General features: G+C 35.7%; 1 protein-coding gene and 1 long non-coding RNA gene across 4 annotated transcripts in view; one reads left to right on the plus strand and one right to left on the minus strand.

Annotated features, from left to right (window-relative positions):
- LOC124178057 (odorant receptor 13a-like) lies at positions 1-12,304 on the minus strand. 2 transcript variants are annotated; one of them, XM_046561148.1, is made up of 7 exons: positions 12,066-12,300; positions 8,194-8,638; positions 7,154-7,439; positions 6,448-6,547; positions 4,867-4,977; positions 864-1,019; positions 1-182 (listed from the first exon to the last, which is right to left on the minus strand). In XM_046561148.1, exons 1-7 carry the CDS (start codon positions 12,090-12,092, stop codon positions 132-134), a joined length of 1,176 nt encoding a protein of 391 aa, XP_046417104.1. In that variant the 5' UTR covers positions 12,093-12,300; the 3' UTR covers positions 1-131. The 2 variants fall into 2 exon arrangements, with proteins under 2 accessions (XP_046417104.1, XP_046417105.1); XM_046561149.1 differs by lacking the exon at positions 4,867-4,977 and having other exon boundaries at positions 12,066-12,304.
- The window catches only part of LOC124178060, a 26,243-nt gene continuing 4,929 nt past the window's right edge, over positions 2,025-23,338 (plus strand). Inside the window, exons 1-4 of one of the 2 annotated variants that reach the window (XR_006869717.1) lie at positions 2,025-2,134; positions 2,492-2,557; positions 15,929-15,934; positions 21,497-21,500. This is a non-coding gene — a long non-coding RNA (uncharacterized LOC124178060). Of the gene's footprint in view, positions 2,135-2,367; positions 2,558-15,928; positions 15,935-21,496; positions 21,501-23,338 lie in introns of those variants that run through there. The other variant, XR_006869718.1, reaches the window with a different exon arrangement.

Genomic DNA, 23,338 nt, shown 5'->3' on the forward strand with positions numbered 1-23,338 from the left:
TGTAATAATTTAGACATCGTATTTAAAAAATCAACAGCTGATTACTGTTTCTATATTGTCAATCATCGGTATATCCCTGTATTACAACAATTATATAACATAAAAGTAAACAATGTGTCGACTGAGTGACATCAGATGAGATTCCTCAACACTGACAGATATGCCATTGATGTTTTGATTATCTACAAGAAAAAAACATACAAGACAGAAATTAGTTCAATTAGTATAACATTTGGTATGGTAATAGACTACCAACACACCTCGTGATACTTGTATGATTCTATACCACAAGACAGGTGACCCTACTGAAAAATATGTTTTGAAAGAATTCAGCGTGTACCTTATTATATGATTTATCCTGTACATCCGATAAAATATATCAACACCCACATAATATATTCGGATCATGCATTGCAACAACACGAATCATAAAATATATTAGATCAAAAATCACAATATAAACTGTATAGTTGACTATATGACTTTCGATCTAGCATATCTGATGATTCGTGTTTTTGTAATTTATGATATGAGTTGATATACATATATGTTATCGAATTTACAAGATGAATCGTATGATATATTACACGCTTATTGCTTTCAAAATACTTTACGATTCATTACATCGTCTTTTTCCATAGGGTGATTACTTTTAAAATCAGTTATCGATTTGTTTTTGAACATTTAGATAGTATCCGAAATAGCAAAAGTTACTGTGATGTTTTATTTCAACCGCAAATCAAAAATAAATAAGTAAGAACAATGGATAATATGATAACATTTTGTGAAAAATTACCAAAATGAAGCGTTCTAAAAAATTCATTTTACTTTTTTCTATCACGCAGTATTATTAGTCAACTTACTTCGGTAAAACTGCCCAAAGAGAATGTGTAGAATTTCCCAGCTGTCATTACAAGTGGCTGCTGTGCTCTGGCCATGCATATTACCATCCATTTGGCATGCTCGGTTGACATTTCGTGCCATCGACACTCGCTGAGCGATTCATGTACTCTGTCACTCTGGAGGAAAATTTCTCGTTAAATGATATGTGACAACAAATCATGTTACCAAAGATTACAACCAAGGAATAGAATTGAAACAAATTGGCTTTATTGTGGATGAAATAAATGATGTATTTTTAACGTGTATGTCAAGGAGTTTCTAGTTTACCTTGAAAAACAAAATTACTTTTCAAAAAAGGAACTTATACGCGTCTTCTCATGTGAACATGCATTTCATACGTGTTAGTGAACGACCTCACAGCCGGGTACTACAAGTACCCAAATTTTCCTTTGTACTAGCTATAGGTCTCACAGTCACCCGTCTCGATAGACTCCAAACAATAATAGTGGGTTCGGGGTCGATTTAACGATTAATAATATGGCCACCAAATATGAAACTGTACTTCAGGACTTGTTGCACAAGCTTTACATTCATTCAATCAGTAATTATTCAACGCTTGTGTCAACTTGGGTAACTTTCTAAAGGTTATCCGTTCAACACGTGTCTCGTCGCGAGCAGAACCGGAGTAGGCCACAGGATGATGTGTACAGGTACCATCTCACCCGAAATCATCGGTCAGTACCTGTACTATTTTAACCGTGCAAATCGCGCTGGTTTCCCGACACGGAAACCACCCCGGGGTAGCTTAGCTTATTGTTAGCTACTCCGGCAAGGCCAGCCCACGCGGCTACACCAATTTTGTGTGATTTGTTATTTATTTTCAAATGTTCTTGATCCGCGAATTGTAACAATCACGTTGGTTTCCCAACGTGTCAACCAGCCCGGGTCCAAATAGTCGAGGAAATAAGGTAGTAGCCCGGTGTGACGGGTTCAAAAAATCGATTTTTTTTTTTACATTTTTCGGAAGAAAAATATCTTAAAAATATGCTATAAAAATTTGAGACATAAATTTTAATTATTCTTAAAGTTATAGCTAAAATAAGAGAGCGCGCCGTAGTGTGTATGAAAGCGTGTGTATGAAAGCGTCGCTGTCAAATCTGTTGCTAATATTTTGCTTAAAAAGCCAACTCCAAAGAAGCCAGAACTTTACGTAGAGCTCTAAAAGCTGCTGAAAATGACAACTTTGAGGAAACGGAAGGACTGCTCTATGCACCAGGCATAGCTGATTAGTGTAAGTATAATTTTATTGAAAAAAATCTGTTGTCAAAACTTTAAAAGCGTTTTTCTCAAAACCATGTTTTCGAAAGTTCGGGGAATCACTGACTCAAAACTATTCAACCGATTTAGCTAAAAATTTAACCCGTTATTCTAGACACACATATCTAGATGCCGAAACTTTAAAACATTTAATTTTTTAATTATAAACTATTTTATTTAAACAATTTATGAAGAAAAAAAATTAGATTTTGAGAACTTTTTTCACAAGTCCGCCATTTTGTTTTTGTTTTTTTATTTTTATGTATATTTAAGGTTCGGGACCTAAAATGAAGTCTACAGAATAATAATCTCTTTGAATTTTTTATTTCAGATGACTTTGGAAGGCTGTGTGTTTCCCCGAACCAACTCATCTTTTCTTTGAGGACTCCATATTGACGTCAAAAATTTTAAACAAATTAATGTAAAATTAACTTTAAAAAAATTTTTTTATATACTTCAAAACACCAATAAAAACATGTAAAAACTTTAAAACGATAGCATTTTATTTACTTTTTAAAAAAAAATCATGAAAAAACGTCTAAATTTCGGTCGTCACACCGGACTACTACCATAAAGCACTAAAAACGGCCCAACTGTCGATTTTTTGAGCAGTAAGACGGATTTTAACGCGGTTTTTTGCATTCGCTTCGTAAGAGCGCCTACAAACTTTGTGAACTAAATTGATTAATTAATTTTTTAAAAATGCATTATGGCATTAATAATATGCACTTTGCAAGTGCACTTCCAAGAGACACTAAATAAAAAATTTGCTAGTCGGAGGTTTTTGGGGTCGCTGAACACGAATATCGCCACGGCAACCGTCTCCGAGGTACGTGGTGCCCAGGGTGAACGTTTCAACGTCTTTTTCTGGAATTATCTTGAGTATTATCATTTTTACCTCAATTAAAGTATATTGTTCTTAATTCAATTACAAATTCGATCACAATTTTCGCCAAAACTCTAGGAGAAGACGTTGATACTGTCCACCCTGGGCACCAGGTACCTCGGAGACGGTTGCCGTGGCGATATTCGTGTGCATTTTCAAAAAATTAATTAATCAATTTAGTTCACAAAGTTTGTAGGCGCTCCTACGAAGCGAATGCAAAAAACCGCATTAAAATCCGTCTTACTGCTCAAAAAATCGACAGTTGGGCCGTTTTTAGTGCTTTATTTCCTCGACTAAAACCTCAATCATGAGGCCCCGGGAAGGCCGTCGCGAGAATCCCCAACCGGCTCTACCGAGTTCTGCTCTCGCATCTAATTACTCGATCACTGGTACATTAAAAACACGATCCAACGTCATTTAATAATCAAATCGATCATTACGAGCCCCGATTCGTCGAGTTGATATCCCCGCGTTCACACACTTCACTGTATCACTCTCGCACACATAACGAGCTACTGTCAGCAAGACTCACGTGTTTTCTCTTCCGAGTTTCGACTAATACTGATCTGGTTTTGGATTCTTCTCCGTATTCTCCTCTCGCTCGCTCTCGCGGGGATTTTGAGAACTTTGGACTGTGTTGTCTTGTTGACCACTCGCCGCAGTGTGCGTGAGATTAGCGTACTTGGATTCATTCACGTACACATCGTAGTATTATAATACATTCTGTCCCTTTACTAATCTCCAGCTGATCTATAGCGGTCGTTCACCCCCTCGCCTCACCATACCTCTCTGTTATTACATATGGTTTCGAGTAATGCTCGTCCAAACTGTAGTGCTATTGAGTACACTTCTTAATTTTTTACACATACTCAGGTTGAGATCGCGTTAAATATCGGATTATAACTTAATAATCACACGGGGCAATAATGATCTGTGGCAATGGCCGATTACGAAATTATAGGTCATAAAGCACTAGTTTCAGATGTTGTTTTCTGTCTGTGTATTGGTATGCGTCGCCACAAAGGCCTAAAAGCATACCTATTTTGAGGAGTTTTGTTTTTTAAAGAAAATGAACATACTTAGTGCAATTTGAGTTTCAGGGCTTTATTATTTATAGTTTCAAGAACTTTTTTCAAATTTTTTATTGAAATTAATAACAAAATAGCCGCATGGTGCATACAAGTAGCATACAGATTCCTAGGTCAATTTGCATACGATCAACCTGAAATTATGACACAATCTTTAAAACTTGTTTGTCGATAAGAGCTTGTGGCTACATTTTTGAATTTCAATTCCAACAATTTTTTATCGAGGTTTTTTTAACAATTTTTTGGTCGAAAATTACATTCTTTGTTCCTATTCGTATATAATTGAAAAACAAATTTCTCCAACATTTAGGCTACGAGTTCTAACCCGAAAAATTGTTTTTAACTCTAAACATTTTTTCTATGTTACAAGTTGGACAGTAATGTCAGGAGATGCGCCACCGTAAAAGCCCACCGCAAAAGTTCGGAATCGTTCTCTACTTACATGCGTCATGTTGTTATTAATTCGAATGAAAAAATTCTGAAATGTTCTCGAAACTATAAATAATAAAGCCCTCAAACTCAAATTGGTTTAAGTATTTGCAGTTTCTAATAAAAAAATGCAGTTTTTAAAAAAAACTTCTAAAAATAGATATGATTTTATAAGTGAGCTAGGTCGTAGTTATTATTGTTATTCTTATCCTCAACATCCTTATCATTATTATGCTTATCCTTATCCTTAACCTTATTGTTTCTATATAATTTAGTGATGGTCCAAATGTACATCACAATTACCTCTTGAATAAGACTCTCGCCGACGTAGCATTTGATCAATATGAAGAAAGTCACACTCATTACGTACAGCGTAAATCTGACAAAATTTGATTTTTGTCCTTCCTCGGCACTCTGCGTAAATTTGTGATTATTTGGTGCATATTCCGTTTCAAGAATTCTCGATTACGATCAGTATGATCCAATACGTAAATTAGGCTGAATTGTATTCATTTTATTATAATTTTTTATGTTAGTGTAATAAATGATCTGAATGTCCTTTCGAACTATAGGATTTTTAGCTTAACTCTGAGAGATGCGACATTCGATGTGACCTTTTCCGATTTTAATGAAACTGTAAAAAACTATCCACATTACAGTTGCTGCCCGGAATTCACAAAATAATAGTATCGCATTTTCCGATTTTCAGACTGGCTTCACGATCCAATGTCGAAAGAAAAGTTATCATCATTTTTTAAAACAATTTTACTACCTGCAGTATTTTATTTAGGTTTAGGTCGTATTGATTATTATTATGGAAAAATCCGCCAAGAATCTGAAATTCGAATGTTCTTTCCATTTCATTTAAATGTACCTCTCCGATTTCAGTTAAAAATTCTATAACTCGGGAGAATTTTTTCTACGGCATAAATTAGTGTTTAGACATCGTTTCGGCAAAAAACATGTATATGGGGCGTTCGACGTCAAACCAATGAGACATCGACCTGATCGCATAGGATTCTGATGTCCGATGAATTATTTGGTTTTCTCGGTCAATAATTACATCTTTCATTTTTCGAAATTTCTCTGCCATTTTGTAGAAGCGCGGCGACCCGAAATATCCTTGATATGATGAAGATGGACATTTTTAAAATAGATGAAGCTTTTTGGTAAAATCGGGGACTCGAAAACACATCTTTTCGACATGATTCGAAAATGGGATGAAAATGTCATAGGTATATATTTTTTGGAAATTTTTTTTTATCGATTTTATTTTTAACGATGGTATCTTGCGGTATAAAACAAAATAAAAAACAAAACTCTGTTATGGTTAAATTCTATTTACTTTTGAACATGATTTTCTTCACCTCGATTTACTTTTTTTTAAGAGCGAAACGAAGGAAACGATGTTTAATTAAAAAAAAAATTCAATTTCTTCATTTCATTCTTGAATTGAAAAGAAAATAGAATCGTACTAAGTTGAAGTTTCTACTTGTTCTATTTTTTACTACAAGAAATCATCATTGAAAATAAATTCCGAGACCAAAAGAAAACTTCGAAAAAAAAAAATTCAGCATTTCCATCCCATTTTCAAATCATGACGAAAAGATTTGTTTTCGAGTAGCTGATTTTACATAAGTGCTTCATCGATTTTAAAAATATCTATCTTCATGCCAAGGATATTTCAGGTCACCACACTTTTACAAAATAGCGGAAAAAATTTGAAAAACTAGAGATATCATTTTTGACTGAAACAGACCAAAAAAATTCATGGGCATCAGAATCCCAGGGGGCCGGGCCGATGACCCGTTGGTTTAGCGTGGAATGCCCCATACATGTATTGCCTTAATTTGAGACAGTCATGCATGTAATTAGTGCTGTTACCAATAAAACGTGGTAGGACAGGATACATATGAGAAGAATTCCTCCGAAGAGTTGTGTCAATAAGAGAACGCTGGAGGCCTTCCTCAAAGTCTTCGCCATCCTGCATTCCGTAAATGATAAATATTCATACTATACATCGTAATTCCGTGTGTTTTAAACTTTTACAAATGAGCTAGAACGATAACGTTGACTTCTTTTGTCAAAAAATTGCAGGAATATTCTGTTTTCCGGAATTTTATATAATTATTACGATTTCTAATGACCTTTCGTGTAACTCAGTACGTGAGCTTTTGTTTTCGAAACGATGAACAGCCTAAATCAATTGAGTTGAATATTAAATTACGTAAACGACGTGCCGGAAGAATTGAAAGTAGTACGAAACTTTGAAACTTTCATTGTTTGCGTTTTATACATTTTCACAGGTCTTGTCAACTTGGGAAAATGTAGCAAATTTCAGGAATTTCGATACGGTGGTACCTTTTTGCTTGTTTATCCATTCTCTTAATTTGTTTTCAAATCAGTGGAACGATAGCGAAGCGAAACGAAAACGACGACATAAAAGATCGTAGCACCATATGAAACTAAAGGAAGATGTAACAAGTTAATTTAATGCGGAGAAAATAATAGCACATTACGTACCAAGGGAATAATCAACTTTTATTCTTGTCTTACATATAGGACTTTCATATTTTAGCCCGGGACTTACCATATCAGTCGAATGTGCCCCCTGACAAACTCCTTTATGTCCTGACAACATACTTGACGGTTCGTACGAATGTTTTTGATGCGTTCCACCAAGCTTGACAAGCGGGCGCAGACATGGAGCGTCAGGAATACGATCAGACAGTCGGGACCGATCAGCCCCACAGACATGACAACGCTGAAGGGAAGCTGAGCAGCATACGTCAACACGTATAAATAGATGTTCGACAGGTCGTAGAATGTACGCGACTGATACGGCAGGTCCAATTCCGTTGTACCATTCCTATTTACTGTGCGATACCGTTGAGTTGGTTTGTGAATTGATGAAAAGCATCTCGAAACATACTATTTTTACGGCTTGTTTCATCACGTTGGCGTCGTTGAACATTCATTTTTTAGCAAAATGTTCTGTTTAGAACGAGCTACCGTCAATTGAAATGACCAAATTTATTATCATTATAAAAAAATTACCGTTGCATTTACTACTTTGGTAGTTGGCGCATTTTTGTTGCTGACGTCGCTAAAATTTTTGGCACTGCAATTTTTTTTCCTGGTAAATAGGACTGTCGATCTGGCAACTCGGATCATTTCCGCAGTAATTTAAACAGAGAAGTGTAAGTAATTTCAACAAAAAATTCGTCAGTCTCTCATTTTGCCAGCAAAGTAGTAAATCCAACTGTAATTTTTCGGTGTAGAATTTAAAGAATATTAATGATTTGAAACTATGAATCGATAACTGAACTTTTCGTATCTTTGACGAGATCTTCATAGCTTGCGAATATAATAATATGTTCAACGTTATACGACAATTTCTTAATGAATTTAGTAAAAAGTATCGATCCTTGGTAAATTAACCTCCTTAATTATGTAACTCTCGAACAAGTTTATCATTTCGTTTTGTCATTTTTGCGCACTCTTTTCTTCCGCATACACCTTACTCCCGATAGATATTTAAAAATGTGCAGTTAGACGTAATCGCAAGATACTTTTTTTTCTGTCGATACATAGAATCTTTGACAACTGCATATTAAAAGTGTGACTTACTTGTGACCAAAATTTTAGTGATGGGTGCGAAGTAGTTGATTAAAGCGGTTGTAAGTTCCCCCAGTACCGTCAGCTGAATGATCAGCCTAGTCTTACTGTAGTATTTCGAAAAAATTCTTCTCTGTTCAGAGGTCAGGTGACTCTCCCTCTGCAAGTTGTCTTGAACCTCGTAAATCACTTCTCTGAATTGCCGACTGTTTATACGTAGAAGTGCCAGTTGAGACGTGGCCACCATGTATGTTATCGTCTCCGTGAGGTTCGAAACGACGTGTTCAAGGCTGCCGATGAAATGGAACAAGTCGGCGTATTCCGAACTTATGTGAACAACCATGCAGATCATGCTGAAGGCAAACCGCCTATCGTTGATTTCAAGCGGCCAAAGGCCCACCACTGACAGTATATTTTTCATCCAGCCGAGAAGTTGAACGGCTCGGGACGCTTCCATCTAAGTGATGAAAATATTTTCATTCAAGTTCTGCGCGTTGAAAATTTTTTTCACATCGTGTTTGAACAACGTCTGGAATAGATGAGAATGGATCGTTTGCACGGTAGTTAACTGGATGCAAGCAATGCCGGGTGCAAAATTGTCTAACAATTGTAAGCCTTTATCATCCGGTGTGGCATATTTTGCACGTTGAAGAAACGGCAAGTTTTTTAAATATGCTAATTAGACTGTGCAAAAAATTATAGTTGTCGAATTCAAAGCTGCTCATTCAATATCTTATAGATGATGCTGCAGAATGAGAGCGATTCCATGACGTTTCATTGAAGTCGGTTCGTTTTGAGGGGTCGCAGGATTCATAGGCATATGTTTTTGAATGATTTATGTCATTTTCAGACATAAAAATTTATCGCTTCAATGTGCCACATTATTATTACAATTTTTAGTTAAAAGAAAGTATAATACATAATATTCAATCATTCAAAGCTGTTAAAATGATATTCATTCGGTATTATTATCGTTAGATGCAGTTTCCAAAAGGTGAAGATTCATTTCTTCAAAAAACAGGTTACGGTTTCTTGTTATTCAACCGTATCTTATACGGCATGTATGTACATATAAAAATAGGAAATGATAAAAAGTTGTCAAATTTAAACTGTTGTTGATGTCGATAATTTAATTTTTCGGAAACGATTTTACGTTTCCGTGATTATATATTCATTTTTTACAGTACCAAAGACAAATAATGCTTCTCAAAATGGGACAAAACATGCTTATAATACTCTTGGGATCGCTCTCATTTTGTGCCCTCTATAACATTTTGAATGATCAGTTTCAAGTTATCAGTTTGAGTCGAATCGAAAATTTTGAAATGCTCTTGGGGATTGTGAAGAAACTTTTGAGACCATAAATTTGTTATTGAGTTCATTTAATCAGCAACGAAAATTGAGGAATTGATTCTTTCAAAACTCTCACTTACCGTATGTTCGATGCAGCGAAATATTTTTCTAGTGAAAAAAAATTTGAGCTTCAATTTAAGTGGGCGTCGGACTTGGAAGGCTAACACTGGCCAACAGTGGTTTTGTTGCTCTTGATATTTGAGTCGTCTTAGAAAGATTCGATGTCAACGACCTGAGGAGTAAGCGTAGTTTTTCGAAATTGGCTCCAGTTATTTATTTTATCGACATTTTCATATATGACTCAAAAAAGCAATGTTTAGGTGAAAAATTCGATTTCTTTTTTTTAATATCTAAAGTTTATCAAAAAAATACTATCAATAACCTTAGTTATGCTTACTTTATTCGGGCAGAACTATAAAAAATATAAGAAATATAATACTTTGTTGTTCTCGCCATGAAAAAGAGGGCACAACAAGTTTCTTCGAAAGGGGGGTATTGGGGTGTTCCGAAAAAAAAAAATTAAAAAATTTCTCTCAAACCCGCATCAAACTTTCGGTAGAGCATCTTATATAGAATATCTCAGCCAAATACGAGCTTTTAATATTGATTTTTTTCCATTTTCCATTTAAATAACAGGTAAAAAATTTAGGAAAAAATATATCTCATAAACGTCTGACATATAAACCATCTAAACGTACATCTAATAAACTATCTGTATTAACAGATTCTTATAGGAAATTTCACGCTCTATAAAAAACTACTGATATAGAACTTTAACCGTTCAAGAGAAATTCGCCTTTAAACATTGAGTCATCTCGAATACAATACTACAATAACATAAAAACCAGATCCAATCTAATATAATCATAATTATATTCGTAAGTTTTACGTTCTCAAACACCAGGATTCACAGAAAAAATCAGAGCAACAAAAAAAAGTATTTATTTTGTAGAGCTGTGTAATCAAACAACTTATATTGGACACGATGTGATTGTGAACGAGAAGTGGAAAGAATTTCGGGAGGCCCGTTGGAACACAATAGTTATCGAATATGCCAAGTTGATAAAATCTTAATTGGTTCGATCGAGTACAGCGATCATTTTACGTCTATAACTGTTACATGGTAAATGTTTGAGCAAGAGAAGAAGCTACAGTTCAAAAAAACTCCAGCAATTTTATTTGCACGATCAATGGTGAAGAGGAATTAAACAATATTCCAATAAGGTGATAAAAAAATATCAATAATACAAGAACAGGTTTCCAAATTAAAACGATTGAAATGATTGAAACCCGGAGTTTTTCTTTAGATATTAATATCTTATTTTGTTCACCATAGAGATCTCCAGATATTGCCCGAAAACATTGTTACAAATAGTTATATTCAGAGTGGATAAAAACTATTATAAGTACGATACTGCAAATGTTCAACGATTACACGTTACACTTTATAATGTAGGGTTTTTTGACTGTTTTTCAGGCAGCTTATGGGGATCTAGTCAGCTAATGAAAATAGCGCGAAACATTGGGGTTGCATAAAAAATGCTAGAGTTTCAGAGTTTTTAACCTTCTAATTATAAAACTGTTTCTGGTAAGCCTGAATATCTTAGCTTATGATGTTCGAAGTTTATCGGATTCATTCACATTGCCTAGTAAGAAAGGATATTGTTTTAGTCGCCGTCACTATCATTGGCGCAAGTGACACTAAAGTTCATTTTTAACGGTTTTTTCTCTCTTCATAATCATTGATTCAAGTGGTCAAGCCTATTAATCTTTGAATTGTTGTGTATATTACAGCTCTTCGACATTGATTTAGTTCCGAGTAAAATTAATGTTCAGTCAGACTTTAATATTTGTTCATCATTTTGCGTCTGGATTGTTTTTTTTTTTTTTCTTGATTACAACAATTTTATGCAAATTTCTTGTCTCAACTATGGTCCGTTTTTATTATCTGTCTTATCCGTCTGTTTCTTTTACTTTTTATTATAATAAAAGTACCAAAAAATGTGTGACTCACACATTGTATTCTTCTCAGCTTGGGAAATGATTTTCTTTTTTCACTTTTTCCCGAAATACAAATAAAGTCGAGTTTCGCAATGCGTGGATGAAATTTTCATTCGTACGATATATACGATTTAATTCTATACTTCCAAGTATCAAATGTGATTTAGTGAGCACAGGACTGCAGAGTAATGTTGAGTTCACAAAATAAAGACAGCAAAGAAGAACGACAATTGTTTGTCAATATGCTGATTTCATATTTAATTCTCCATGATAATTAATTAAGTTTAAAAAATACCCATGAATGGCGAAACTTTTACAAGTTGTAACGAGAAATCAAAAATACGTATGATCGCAAGAAACAGAGATTTAAAAAAAAATGGAGATATGGCCAGCAAACTTTCAAATAATTCTTCTCTAAAAATTAAAAGAGGAAACTCGTAGAATCTCAATTCCTAAGCACGATTTACAATTTGAGAAACACGATGCAAGTCCTTCTGTTCTAAGCTTTCAAAGAAATGATGAATCTTTACCTTTGCCGGTGAGGTAACTTGATCCATTGTGCTCAGACCAAGAGCTGCAACAAACTGGGGAAATAAACGTCTTCCGCCTCAAGGTGCACATTTGTAGGGCTCTGGTTGGACGACACGGACCAATCGAGATTCAGTCTCCTAATCGATACAGCTTTTTCAAATGAATGCAAATAATATACATTCTCGTGATTCCCTGACCGCGTCTAAGGCTAATATCAGTATTCACAATTATTATGACGACGACTATTTGCTATTTCCTCGGAGTCGAGGCATATATTTAATTCACATACTTCCAGGAAAACGAATAACGATTCCACAATTTCTTTTATGCCGATGTTTCAAGAGTTGAATAATCTTCACACCGCTGTCTCCTGTTGTCGAGAAATGAAAAAATAATAATTAAAAAATATTAGGAAATTAAAAAGTAGGATCAAGCCATCGTTAGATGCAGAAAATGGATCATCTACAACACGTGTCTCTGGACGCTTATCCTGGAGACTTTTTTCAATTAATTTGGCCTCCGAGCAGAAGAAATTTGGAAATTATTACCAAACAATTACCGAAGTTTCATGCGTCATGAATGTGATCGCACTTTTTTTTAATTCAGACCTTCAGCATTTTACTGATTTAAGATACGATCCATGAGGGTTGGATTTAAAGATTTCACAAAATTGTAAAATTACTAAGTTCGCTTCAAATGAAAATTATAAATATTTCTGGGAAGAATTATGCAAATGCAAAATACGAAAAAATAAATTAAAAATACTCAATTCTTGCTGTTAGAAATTCTATTTCACAAAAACAACCGTGAGGATCGTATACGATTCTCTTACGTCAGTCAATTTAAAAAAAAAAATAAAAAGTTTTGGGAACGATTAGTTGAATTTTTCAGAACGTAAACCTGGAAGAAAAAATAAAAAATATTATAGCTCTATCACACGAACGGTTCATATAGGGATGGAAAGGAAGGAGGAACCAGAGAGGGAGGGTTGCATGATTGCAAAGTTACTGGCCATATAATATGTGTAAAATTTTCAAGCTTTCGGGACTAGCGGCTTCTAAAATCTGGCCATGTATATTAGAGTGGACCACAAAAATCGACCATTTATTTTTACACTTTATACTCCGAAAACTTGATTGGTAGAGACCTCAAAAACATTCTCTCCAAGTATGAGCACTTAATTTTAATAGGAAGGCCCTCCGCCTCGCAGTTTTCTATTTTTTTCTTATGGTGAGGAAGAAAAATACATATCTCGGTATCTACTATTTATAAAAAAAAAACTCGTATCATATTTTTGTAGGAAGTTGAATTTTCTACAAAAAGGTCTGTTACAATTTTTTTGTATACCTCACTGTTCAGAAGTTATCGAAGGTTAAAGTTTGATCATTTTAAGGTAGATGTCTTTTCTTTTATGAATTTTATAACTCTTCAACAAAAAGTCATTATAATACGCGCAACTCATGGTTGTGTCGGAAATTTATTGCGGAAATTTACTGCGGAAATCAGGTACGGTAATATTACGTGTATCTATTGAAGAAAAGCATGTGTTATTACACGAAAATAATCTATCATTTATCCAAAATTTGTGGATAAACGCAAAAAGAATTTATACGTGTGTCTTGTGCAAATAAGATTAGTCGTTAAATAGTGTATTGTGTAACAAGGAGGCAAACTCGATTTTTTCAAACCGATCTTAAGTTTAATTATTATATTATAACTTAAAATTCTACGTGAGGCGAAAAGACCGTTGCTTCCTTATTGCACATGATTCTTTTATTTTTGTAAAACCTGTAATGGGAAGCAAGTCTCGGGTAAATTCAAAATGTGGCAGTCTAACTTGAACGTAGACGCATTTGTTCAACACAGCGGACGCGATCACTTGACCAACCAATTAAAGTACAACCTTATTAGGGACAAGAAAAATATAAAAATTTATATTTACGTTCATGTCAATACAGAGGAGGAGGTGTTTGGTTAAAATCAGAAAATACAAATATTTTCATTACGGTACCTATAGATAGAGATTTGAGTTGAATTATGTGGGAGGTGTGTAAGAGTAACGGACCCTGTATTGTCAGTCAAAAGTTTTTTGGATTAGCCATTAGATTCGGGCGCTGCAATTGGGCAGAAACGGAGCGCACTCGGTTTCAGATTTTCAGTCGAGCTCTAGACATGGTCACGATCGAAAGTGCTCGAGAAAGTTACGCAGATTTCGTCGAAGAATTTCTGATTCTCTAAAGTCTTTAAGCGCAACACCATTTTATTCCAGACAACAATTATGCGACGCACGAAATCTGAACCCTTTCGAAAGTACTTCGAAACAAATAATGCTAGGAACATGATCAGGGTAGCTAACGATAAGAGTGCTTTTGCGTTGCCTCGCGACACTAGTTCCGGACAATTGAATTTTTCGTAAGGTAAGCTGCTAAATTTTTGGGTACCAGATGCAGTATTCGTCAATGATACGAAGTGAAAAGAAAAAAGCCATCCCAGAAAATTCATGACGGTTGGCTTCGGTTAACAGAGTGACGATACGTTATGACAGAGTGGCGAGGTTTACCACAGAATTAGACAATTACTACGATAATGAGACACATTATTTTCTTCAGTAGGTATTAACTCGTGTATTCAAACCTTGGACAATTTAAATTGAAAATTTGCAACGATATTTTGATAAAACGTTTCAAGACACGAGTACAACGATTAAAGGCGCGAATTTTAACAACGAATCACATATTTCACATTGATTCAATCAAGCGACTCAGTACAATAAAAAAAAAAAAGATCAAAGCTAAGCAAGGAAATTCATAAAAACCATACGTAGGCAACAGTTAACATTAGCAATAATACGACAAGGATTAACTCTTCACGAATAAAATGCACGTTTTATCTTATTGCAGCGTAGTAACTGGACTCGATAATTCGGAATTCAAAAAGGGAACGCATGGTATAATCTTAAAAACCGGTAATTGTCAGGGAATTTGATATGTCATTGGCTCTAGACACCCTGATCAAAGATGTAACGACACTCTTGCCAGACGATATTAAAGATAAAAAAATTATTTCAGTGCGCCAACGGCGGAAAGATAAAGGTTCAGCCTGTCGAAAATATGTCGTAACGCTACGAGAACCGAACGTAGAAGAGACGGATTCGGAAGATGTTCACAACAATCCAGCATCACTCCAGATTCCCGACGACAGGTACTTTACATACAGCTAGTACTATTCGACTAATCGATGAGGAACCTTCTAATTTATTTTAAAACTCTTGGTTCAATTTCTACATGAATGACAAATTTTGCAAGAAAATTCCTGTTTCAACTTTTCAAATGGATATAATTGAAGAACGGAAGGATATACTGACAAAATACTGGACAGGTTTTTTAGTTTTGAATCATAGATTCACAGAAAGAATTGAAAGAAATTATTCTCCTGAAAATCATTAACTTTTTAAATTTTAGACAAAGTCATTCGGACTACGACTCGATGTTCACGTTTTATTTTATTGTAAAAAATATCCTGAACATTTTTTTTTTTTTAAGTTTAAGCCAAGTATCATTATGGGTTGACCACTCGTTACATTATTATTATGTCAAATCTTAATTCCGTCAAGTTTCTTTCAAACAAGGTTTGGTTACTGCCGAATTGTAAATTCGTGCCATGAAAAGTCGTAGTTGACCGAGTCACGGCACAAATTAATTTTTCATTTGAGAAAAAAAGTTGTCTTGGACAGTGTAATCTACAAATTCCCTGAAATTAATAAAAGATTAAAGTTAGTAATGTTACTGTGATGAAGCATGTTTTGGAAATGTCATAATTTCGCGACTCGTGATTCTTTCAAATTCAGTTAACTGTAACTAAGGAAATCGTCTATATTTTGAAAACCTGAGCTAAGTCGTTTTGAAATTGTAAAATATTGATTTTCTTCACAATATTTTCTTACGTTAACGTTACTAACTTTAACATAAGTAATTAATTCCTAATTAGATGAAAAATAAACCTGTTTGAAAGTGATTCAACGAAATGAATATAAAGTCAATAATAAAAATATAAAGGGTGGTCGGCCCATAACGATACTTGGCTCAAAATTCATGAAAAATATTTTTCAGGATATTTTCACATGGAAGTCGAATGTTGAAAAAACACGAACGCTTCGTTTGACGGGTAGACTGTAATAAAACAAAAAAAAAATTCAAATAAAAAATCCAACTTCAGTTTCTTGTCGGATTTCAAGAAGTAAAGAAACTTAACAAAATTTCTGACTCATACGGATCAATGTTTGTCATTAAAATATACTTGGGTACTTGCGATAAATGAAAAAAAGATTTTTCAGTGAAAATAATTTTTATTCTTTCAATACTTGTATAATTTGGAATTTTTTCTAAATTTTAAGCTTTGACTGAAGAAACATACGTGATATTGCATGAAACTAATTCATCAGTGATCAATATTTGGGGAAAAAATGCTACAAGAATTAATGCACGTATCTTGTGCTAAGCAGGACGACATTGGAATAAAGGTTCAGTACTGCTTTTCATACTTTCAATATTCCTAACAAATTTTTGAATCTATAATTGTACTTGTTCCTGTATATCATTACCTATATTAATTCACGTATCTCATGACGATTTCAAAATTGAGACCATTTCGAATTAGTTGCATTAAAAGAGACTTTTCAACACCGACAGGTACGCTAGGTGGTCTAGTGGAGTAAGGCTCCGGTAAAGCATCGCTAGATACCAGGTTCGATTCCTGGCTCCGTCGTTAATTTTTTGAATTTACCAGTTTTTCAAAATTATACGTTTCAACAATGAAAAATGCCTCGTGATTAATATTAATATTGATGATGCATATCCGCATTTCAATATTAGACGGTCATTGACTGTCTTACGAGCTTCGCATCAGAAGCGTAAGATTCCAAAATGTAAACACACTTACAGACATTCTTACAAGTTGTGCTCGAAGAGGAAGAACACTTTCTATATTCACACTTAGATTCAGGATGTCTGATACTTCGAAAACACGTTCGTATACCTGCGTTGTTTAAAGTTTTTTTTCCAACTGTGTGAAGTGAATTGTGTCCCATAGTCTGACAGGATTCGTATACGTCTTCAAATTTTCGGTACGTATGATTCTAAAATTTTCTTTAAACTAATACGAGTTGTAGCTTTTGTCACTGCATATAAACTCGGATATGTATTTTCAGAAATTATCTAAACTGCACGCCTCCTACAGATTGTGGTAATGGTCCATAATAATCGATAGTTACTGATTCTCCTCGTCTATCAGATTTAATCATTTCACATTCTCCTTCCATGGTTTTCGATGAAACTTTAACTCTCTGACACAAATCGCACGTGTTTACACATTTCTTGATATCTTTTAACATACCTTTCCAATAAATAATTTTGTTTCAGATATTGAAAAGTCTGATATTAACCGGGATGACCCATTTTAGCGTGAGTGTGTTGGATTAGTTTTGTAATTAAAAAAACACGGTGCTACTATTCGCCATTGGTTATTTTCGACGTGATGTTGAAATAATATTTCATTGTGAAGTTTCAAATGTTCATCAGCAAATCTTTTGACATATTATTTAGTGTTTTAGATATTTTCCTCTTGTAAAATCTCTGGTCAAAGTTTGATCCAAAGTAAGATCATAAATAAGATTATGATTCGTATTCCCACTACTTACATTTCATATATCAGAGTATGATTCAAAGTTTTTCCTTAATATAACCAAAAGTGTCACGACACGTTATTGGACCTTGATTGAACGCGCCGATAGTCAGTTTAATTTTTGTCGTTAATTATTATTATTATTATTATTATGATTCGTTGTTTGTTAATTATAGCCATTAGACCTTTGAATTTTTCCAAAGTACTTAGGTGGCGGAAAATTTGTGTTTGGCAAAGAAACATTAACAGCTGTTGGTACAGTACTTTGAAAATTTGCATTTTTAAATACTCCGTTGTATAGACTGATCTGTTAATATTTCGGTTGCTCGTTAATATGACCTTGTTTATTGATTTCTCTGACATTGTACGAATTGTTGCTATGAGACTGGGAATTTCGAGATTTTTCACGTTCTCTCTCTTCACAGGTTAAATTTAACCGAGCGAACAGGGTTCCAACCTTATTATTATCCGAAAAATCAATTGCAACTAACGATTCCCTCAATTTAATCGGCATTTGTTGAACAATACTACAATTTATTTCGTAGTCCGATAACTTGGGTTCAAAATACTGAGCTTCTTTAGTTTGTTGTAAAAAATAAATTTGCAAATTATTTTCACTCCATTTGAATTTACGCACAGACCAACTATTCTTTTCCCTGATTCTTACAGCTACGGAATAAAATTCTTTCAAAAATTCTGTTTTTAAAACATTCGTAATCGTTCAACCTACTTTTATTTTCATCAAACCAAATTTTAGCTCTACCATTCAATGCGTCGTGAATAACTAATATTTTTTAGTCATCTGGTACATGTTTTAGATCAAAATATCTTTCTAAGTAATTTAAAAATTCTCTAGGATTCGTGTTATCTTCTCCAGAAAATTTAGGTACTTTTATCTCTATTTGAAATGATTGCAGGTGGTTTATCAATCTTCCTACTAACCTTCCTTCTTCTTATTGATTAGCCAATTCTTGTCGATCAATTTGATTTAATTTAAAATACTTAATTCTACCTACACCTCTAATCATTCACACTTTTGCTAGCTTTCGAGCCTTCGCGTTGGACGGCAAATTACAAGAATTTTCCGAATTTATTTTATTAAATTGCGAGTGAACTATGTACCTATTTTATGAGGTATGCCAAACGTGACACGATTTCTTTTTTTCTTGTCTTTGCATATAAATATAAAAACCGAGCCGTCCATAAGTTTAAGATTCATTCGTTCATCCATTCCATCATTCATTCATTCCAGGTGTAAATTCTTTGAACAGAGCGGCACATTGTTAAAATTGTAAATAATTGTCTTTTCATCGATACTCTTGACTCTCGGATTTAAGTTCATTTATTTTGTTTCTTCCTTTTAAATAGTCTCTCTTTAATTTTGACGTCGTTTTTGGAGTTTTCATTTTCTGGGTTTGAAATGTCTATCTCGATGGTATCTGATGTTCCGTCACTGAGAAATTATAAACTCGTTACCTTGTTTCTCCAAGAGAATTGTTGACCGAGAGACCCGCTTCTTATGAAGATAGATGAAACCGGTGAAGAAACACACCACGTGTCCAACTCCGTGGGTCGAACTCTCATCAGCCCTTGTTTTGACCATTTAGCGGGTGTAGTCGAAACGTTACACTGTTCACTATCTATGAGTAACAGAGCTAGTCTCTTGACATTTTTGTCTAGTCGACCAGTTGATGTCTTGACCCGCACAGTCCTACTCCTTGTGCCGCCTGGTGCAAAAGTCTTGTTTGACCTTCTGGATATGTTTGCCACGTAAACAAACGATTATTCGTAGTAGCTGGAAGGTCCTGATTAGGTAAACTCGCAAGTGAATCGCCAATTAGGTAATGAGAGGGAGCGCGTGCAGTTAGGTTATTGGGATTGGATGATGGTGGAGTCAACGGTCTTGGATTTAGAATCGCCTTCATTTCAACGGCTAGAGTATCCAATTGTTCAAAGGTAAACAGCTCTGAGCCGACCACTCGTTTTAGATGATGTTTAAATGATTTCACCGCTGCTTCCCAGAAACAACCGACGTGTGGCAACCTAGGAGGGATGAAGTGCCAAACTGGTAACAAATGTCTCAAGGAGACGAAGAGATGTATTGACCCAATGCAAGGTGATCGTAGAATTCGACCAAAAATTGTTCGATCTATTTCGACACTTATGGTTGATTTTACCGTTGAACATAGATCAGCCAGAAGCACCGCTGCGCACAACTCTAACCGCAGAATTGTTTGCCGGGTTTTTATCGGTGCAACCCTTGATTTTGCACAAAACAGCTGAACCCGAAGGCGTTCGGTGAGATTAGATTCCTTTATGACGGCGTGGTGAGGTAAATAGAGTCCGTCTGTCGATTCCCCGTTGACTTTGACCATGTGTTACATGTTTCTTGAAGTGATCTTGACAAGTGGCCTCTTCGTTTGATAAGTGTTTTGTGACATTGGTTTCTTCAATATCCCAGAATCTGCTGGTGTCATTATTCCGACTTGTGAGATGACGTTTCATATTCTTTTTATTTGGCAATGGAGATATGTCTCCGCCGATTACCCAACCGATGACTGTCTTATGCAAGTATAGACTGGATTGTTGTACGGTTGATAATTTGATTTGACCGACACAGAAAATGGACAGAAGCATTCCCGCGCCTAATAGTACCCACATAGGCGCTGGCTTTTGAAATTCTGGGCCGGCTAGTCGAATATTCGATAAAACAGTCAGTGATTGACGGATGATTTATTGATCTGGGGAGATTGACGTAATCCTTGGGACGGCGAGAATGTTGATAGTTTTTTGATTGGAGTTGTTAGTAGATTTGATATTTGCGGTAATCCAATGCTTGGCTACCGTTGTAAGTTCGTTCAGAGCCCCGATGGAATGTGACAACCTCTTCTCGGTAGCCCTTATACCTTTGCAAGTGCTTCAGTGATGAAGTTTGCTGTGGAACCTGTGTCGATGATCGCACGACAGGGAACGTTCAATGTGTTTCGATTTTGTATGTAGAGTAGAGCAACAGGAATGACATTGTCAGTGAAGGAACGAGTGATGTTTCTGACCACAGATCCACCTCCCTTGCAATCCTTCGGTAAGTGATCCTTGCCGAGACAGTTTCCACATAGGGATACTATATTAGCCAATTGACACCGCTGTTCCATTGTTGCCGAGAGAAAAGTCTTACGTTCGTACACCGAATGCATTTCCTGGCACATCGGACACGGATAGATCCTGACAAACGGCGTTACCGAAGAAGTAGCCGCTGGCGTTGATGAAATTTGATTACTCCAAGTGTGATTAATTGATTTTGACTGCTTCTTTTTTGAATATTCCCGTAAAATTTACGGCGTCGTTGACGCAGCCTGATGAGAGCTGGAAGCCGGCGTGACAGAACGGACAACATTTCAATTTATGCTTGCTGCCTGACACTCTTCCATTTCTCGAATCAATTGACGCATTTCTGCTATGATAGTGCAATGACGTTCCCTCAAGGCTTCTAATTCGTCGGAAAGTGCGTGCAGTTCGTATAAATCCCTTTTCATCGACTGCACATGTACGAGTATTTCGTAGCTTCTTTTATACTGCTCACAACGGGTTTCGGCCTGTACTTGAAGCCGATTCAACTCTGACGAATTCACCTGTTCTACGATGACCGTTTTGCGACGCGTGACTCGCTTCTTACTATCTGCGCGTTTGCGTTTACGAGTGACCAAGGTGTCTTTCGGCATGGTAGATTATTTGTTTTGGAACGAAATGGAAGGGAAGTATGAAAGGGAATGGCGATTAACAACACGAGCTTACCGTTCAGATGCCTTCTTTGAAGAGACGTCTCACACTCCTCGTTTCTCGTCACTTTCGTTGCCTTGATCACCTTGATTGTTGTGCTGATCTTGATATACAACTTCACTGAACTTAATTGATTTAACACTTGTGCATTAATTGACACTTTTTCACTGAATTGATTTCGTTAATTGATACTAGAGTTCGGATTTTATCCGGCTCGAAGGGCCACAACGTATTTTTCCGCACGACACTTTAGTGGAGTGAGGATTTTAATCGGGGATAATTCGTTGAAACGAGTTTTGTAAAACCAAACTATTTCTTTACACGTTGAATACAAAATATTTGGTCACAAGATCACAAGTTGTATTATTCGTAGTAGTTTATACATTTAAATCGTTATTGCAGTGACGTTGATCCGTTGAATTTGTCAGAGATCTAAATAGTTGTTTGTTAGTCGGATTAACAAGTAGTTGACTTGAGGACTTGACGCGTACTGACTGTACAGTTTGACGTCTCAACGGCAACTGACCTCTCAGGTAATGATCGAAGAAGGTATTTGGAAGATTTACGAAAATGTGAAGGGGGCAGGAGCTTGCTGATTGGCTGATTTTTCGTATTGGTCAATCATTTTGGGGCGTGGAAATTTTGGATTGGTCAAGAACTTTTACCCGAAGTGTTGGCTACGGGAGTGGAAATCTTTTATGTAGGAGGAAAGTGGGAGCACGCAGGTATGTCAACTTAATTGAACAATACGTGACTCTTCCGCACCTTATCGTACCTAAAGTCCAGGCAGCCAATTGAGTGTTGTGAATGGGTCAGACCCGTGGTAATTAAGGGGTAATAAACCGACCCTGAAAGTCTCGTATTACTGACTCTTCGCTTATTTAGTCATTGTTCGATATGTCTTTATTCTCTAGGGTCCTTTACGACCGGACGTACATAACGAACGTGCGGGAAAGGATCTACCGAGGCAATTTTCACTTAAACTAAGGCTCACAATCAGTGGATAAAATGCCATGACCCTAGTATTCGGAAGGCTCCTCCTTTCAATTACCTGACACCCATTAAAATCCGTTATTAGCATGTTTGGGGGACCCCTTACGAGTCATCGTAGAGTTCGCATTACAATTACGAGGTTCAAACGCAGCTTGACAACCTTCGTCTTTGCTAAGGGTTTTCCAAATTTTTTCACACGCAAACGAACTCAACTTAATTGTTTGGTCCACCCGGATAGCGCAGATGCAACCGACTGTCGTTGCTAGTCGTCACCGTCCTCTTGGACAGCTCATCGTCTTCTTGTCAGGCTTTCACTAATCGGTTCGGGATGAAAATCGTAAGCGTGTCCTCCAGATTCGTCACGATTTTATCCCCAAACTTCGTCTTAACTCGACGAATTCCGCTTACTCGATAATCAAAGTAGGCTTCAAGATCTGCAAGCTTCTTCAAAGGATGAAACGTCTCCAACCGTGCTACTTCGTTCAGTTTCGCAAAATCCGTGATTCCAAGGGTTAATATGTATTTGACCAAAGTCTCTTGTTAGACGATTCGGTTTGTACACGTCAATTATGCACTCACGTGCCACTACTCTGAATGCAGGAAATGGGGAGGGTTGAATGTTTCATTATATAATTAATTGATTGTAATAGATATGGGGAAAAGAATCTGAGGTCTGGAGGACGGGACTTGACAAAGAAGCTTGTTTTGAATTTAATCAATATCTGATTTCCTTCTCGACTTGTATGTATTTCAAAAATTGTAATAGGATATATTTTTTAAATTTCTCATCGAAGTACAAATTGAAATTGAAATTTCGAAAAAT

Source organism: Neodiprion fabricii, chromosome 3, assembly GCF_021155785.1.
Source record: "Neodiprion fabricii isolate iyNeoFabr1 chromosome 3, iyNeoFabr1.1, whole genome shotgun sequence".
Taxonomy (NCBI): domain Eukaryota; kingdom Metazoa; phylum Arthropoda; class Insecta; order Hymenoptera; family Diprionidae; genus Neodiprion; species Neodiprion fabricii.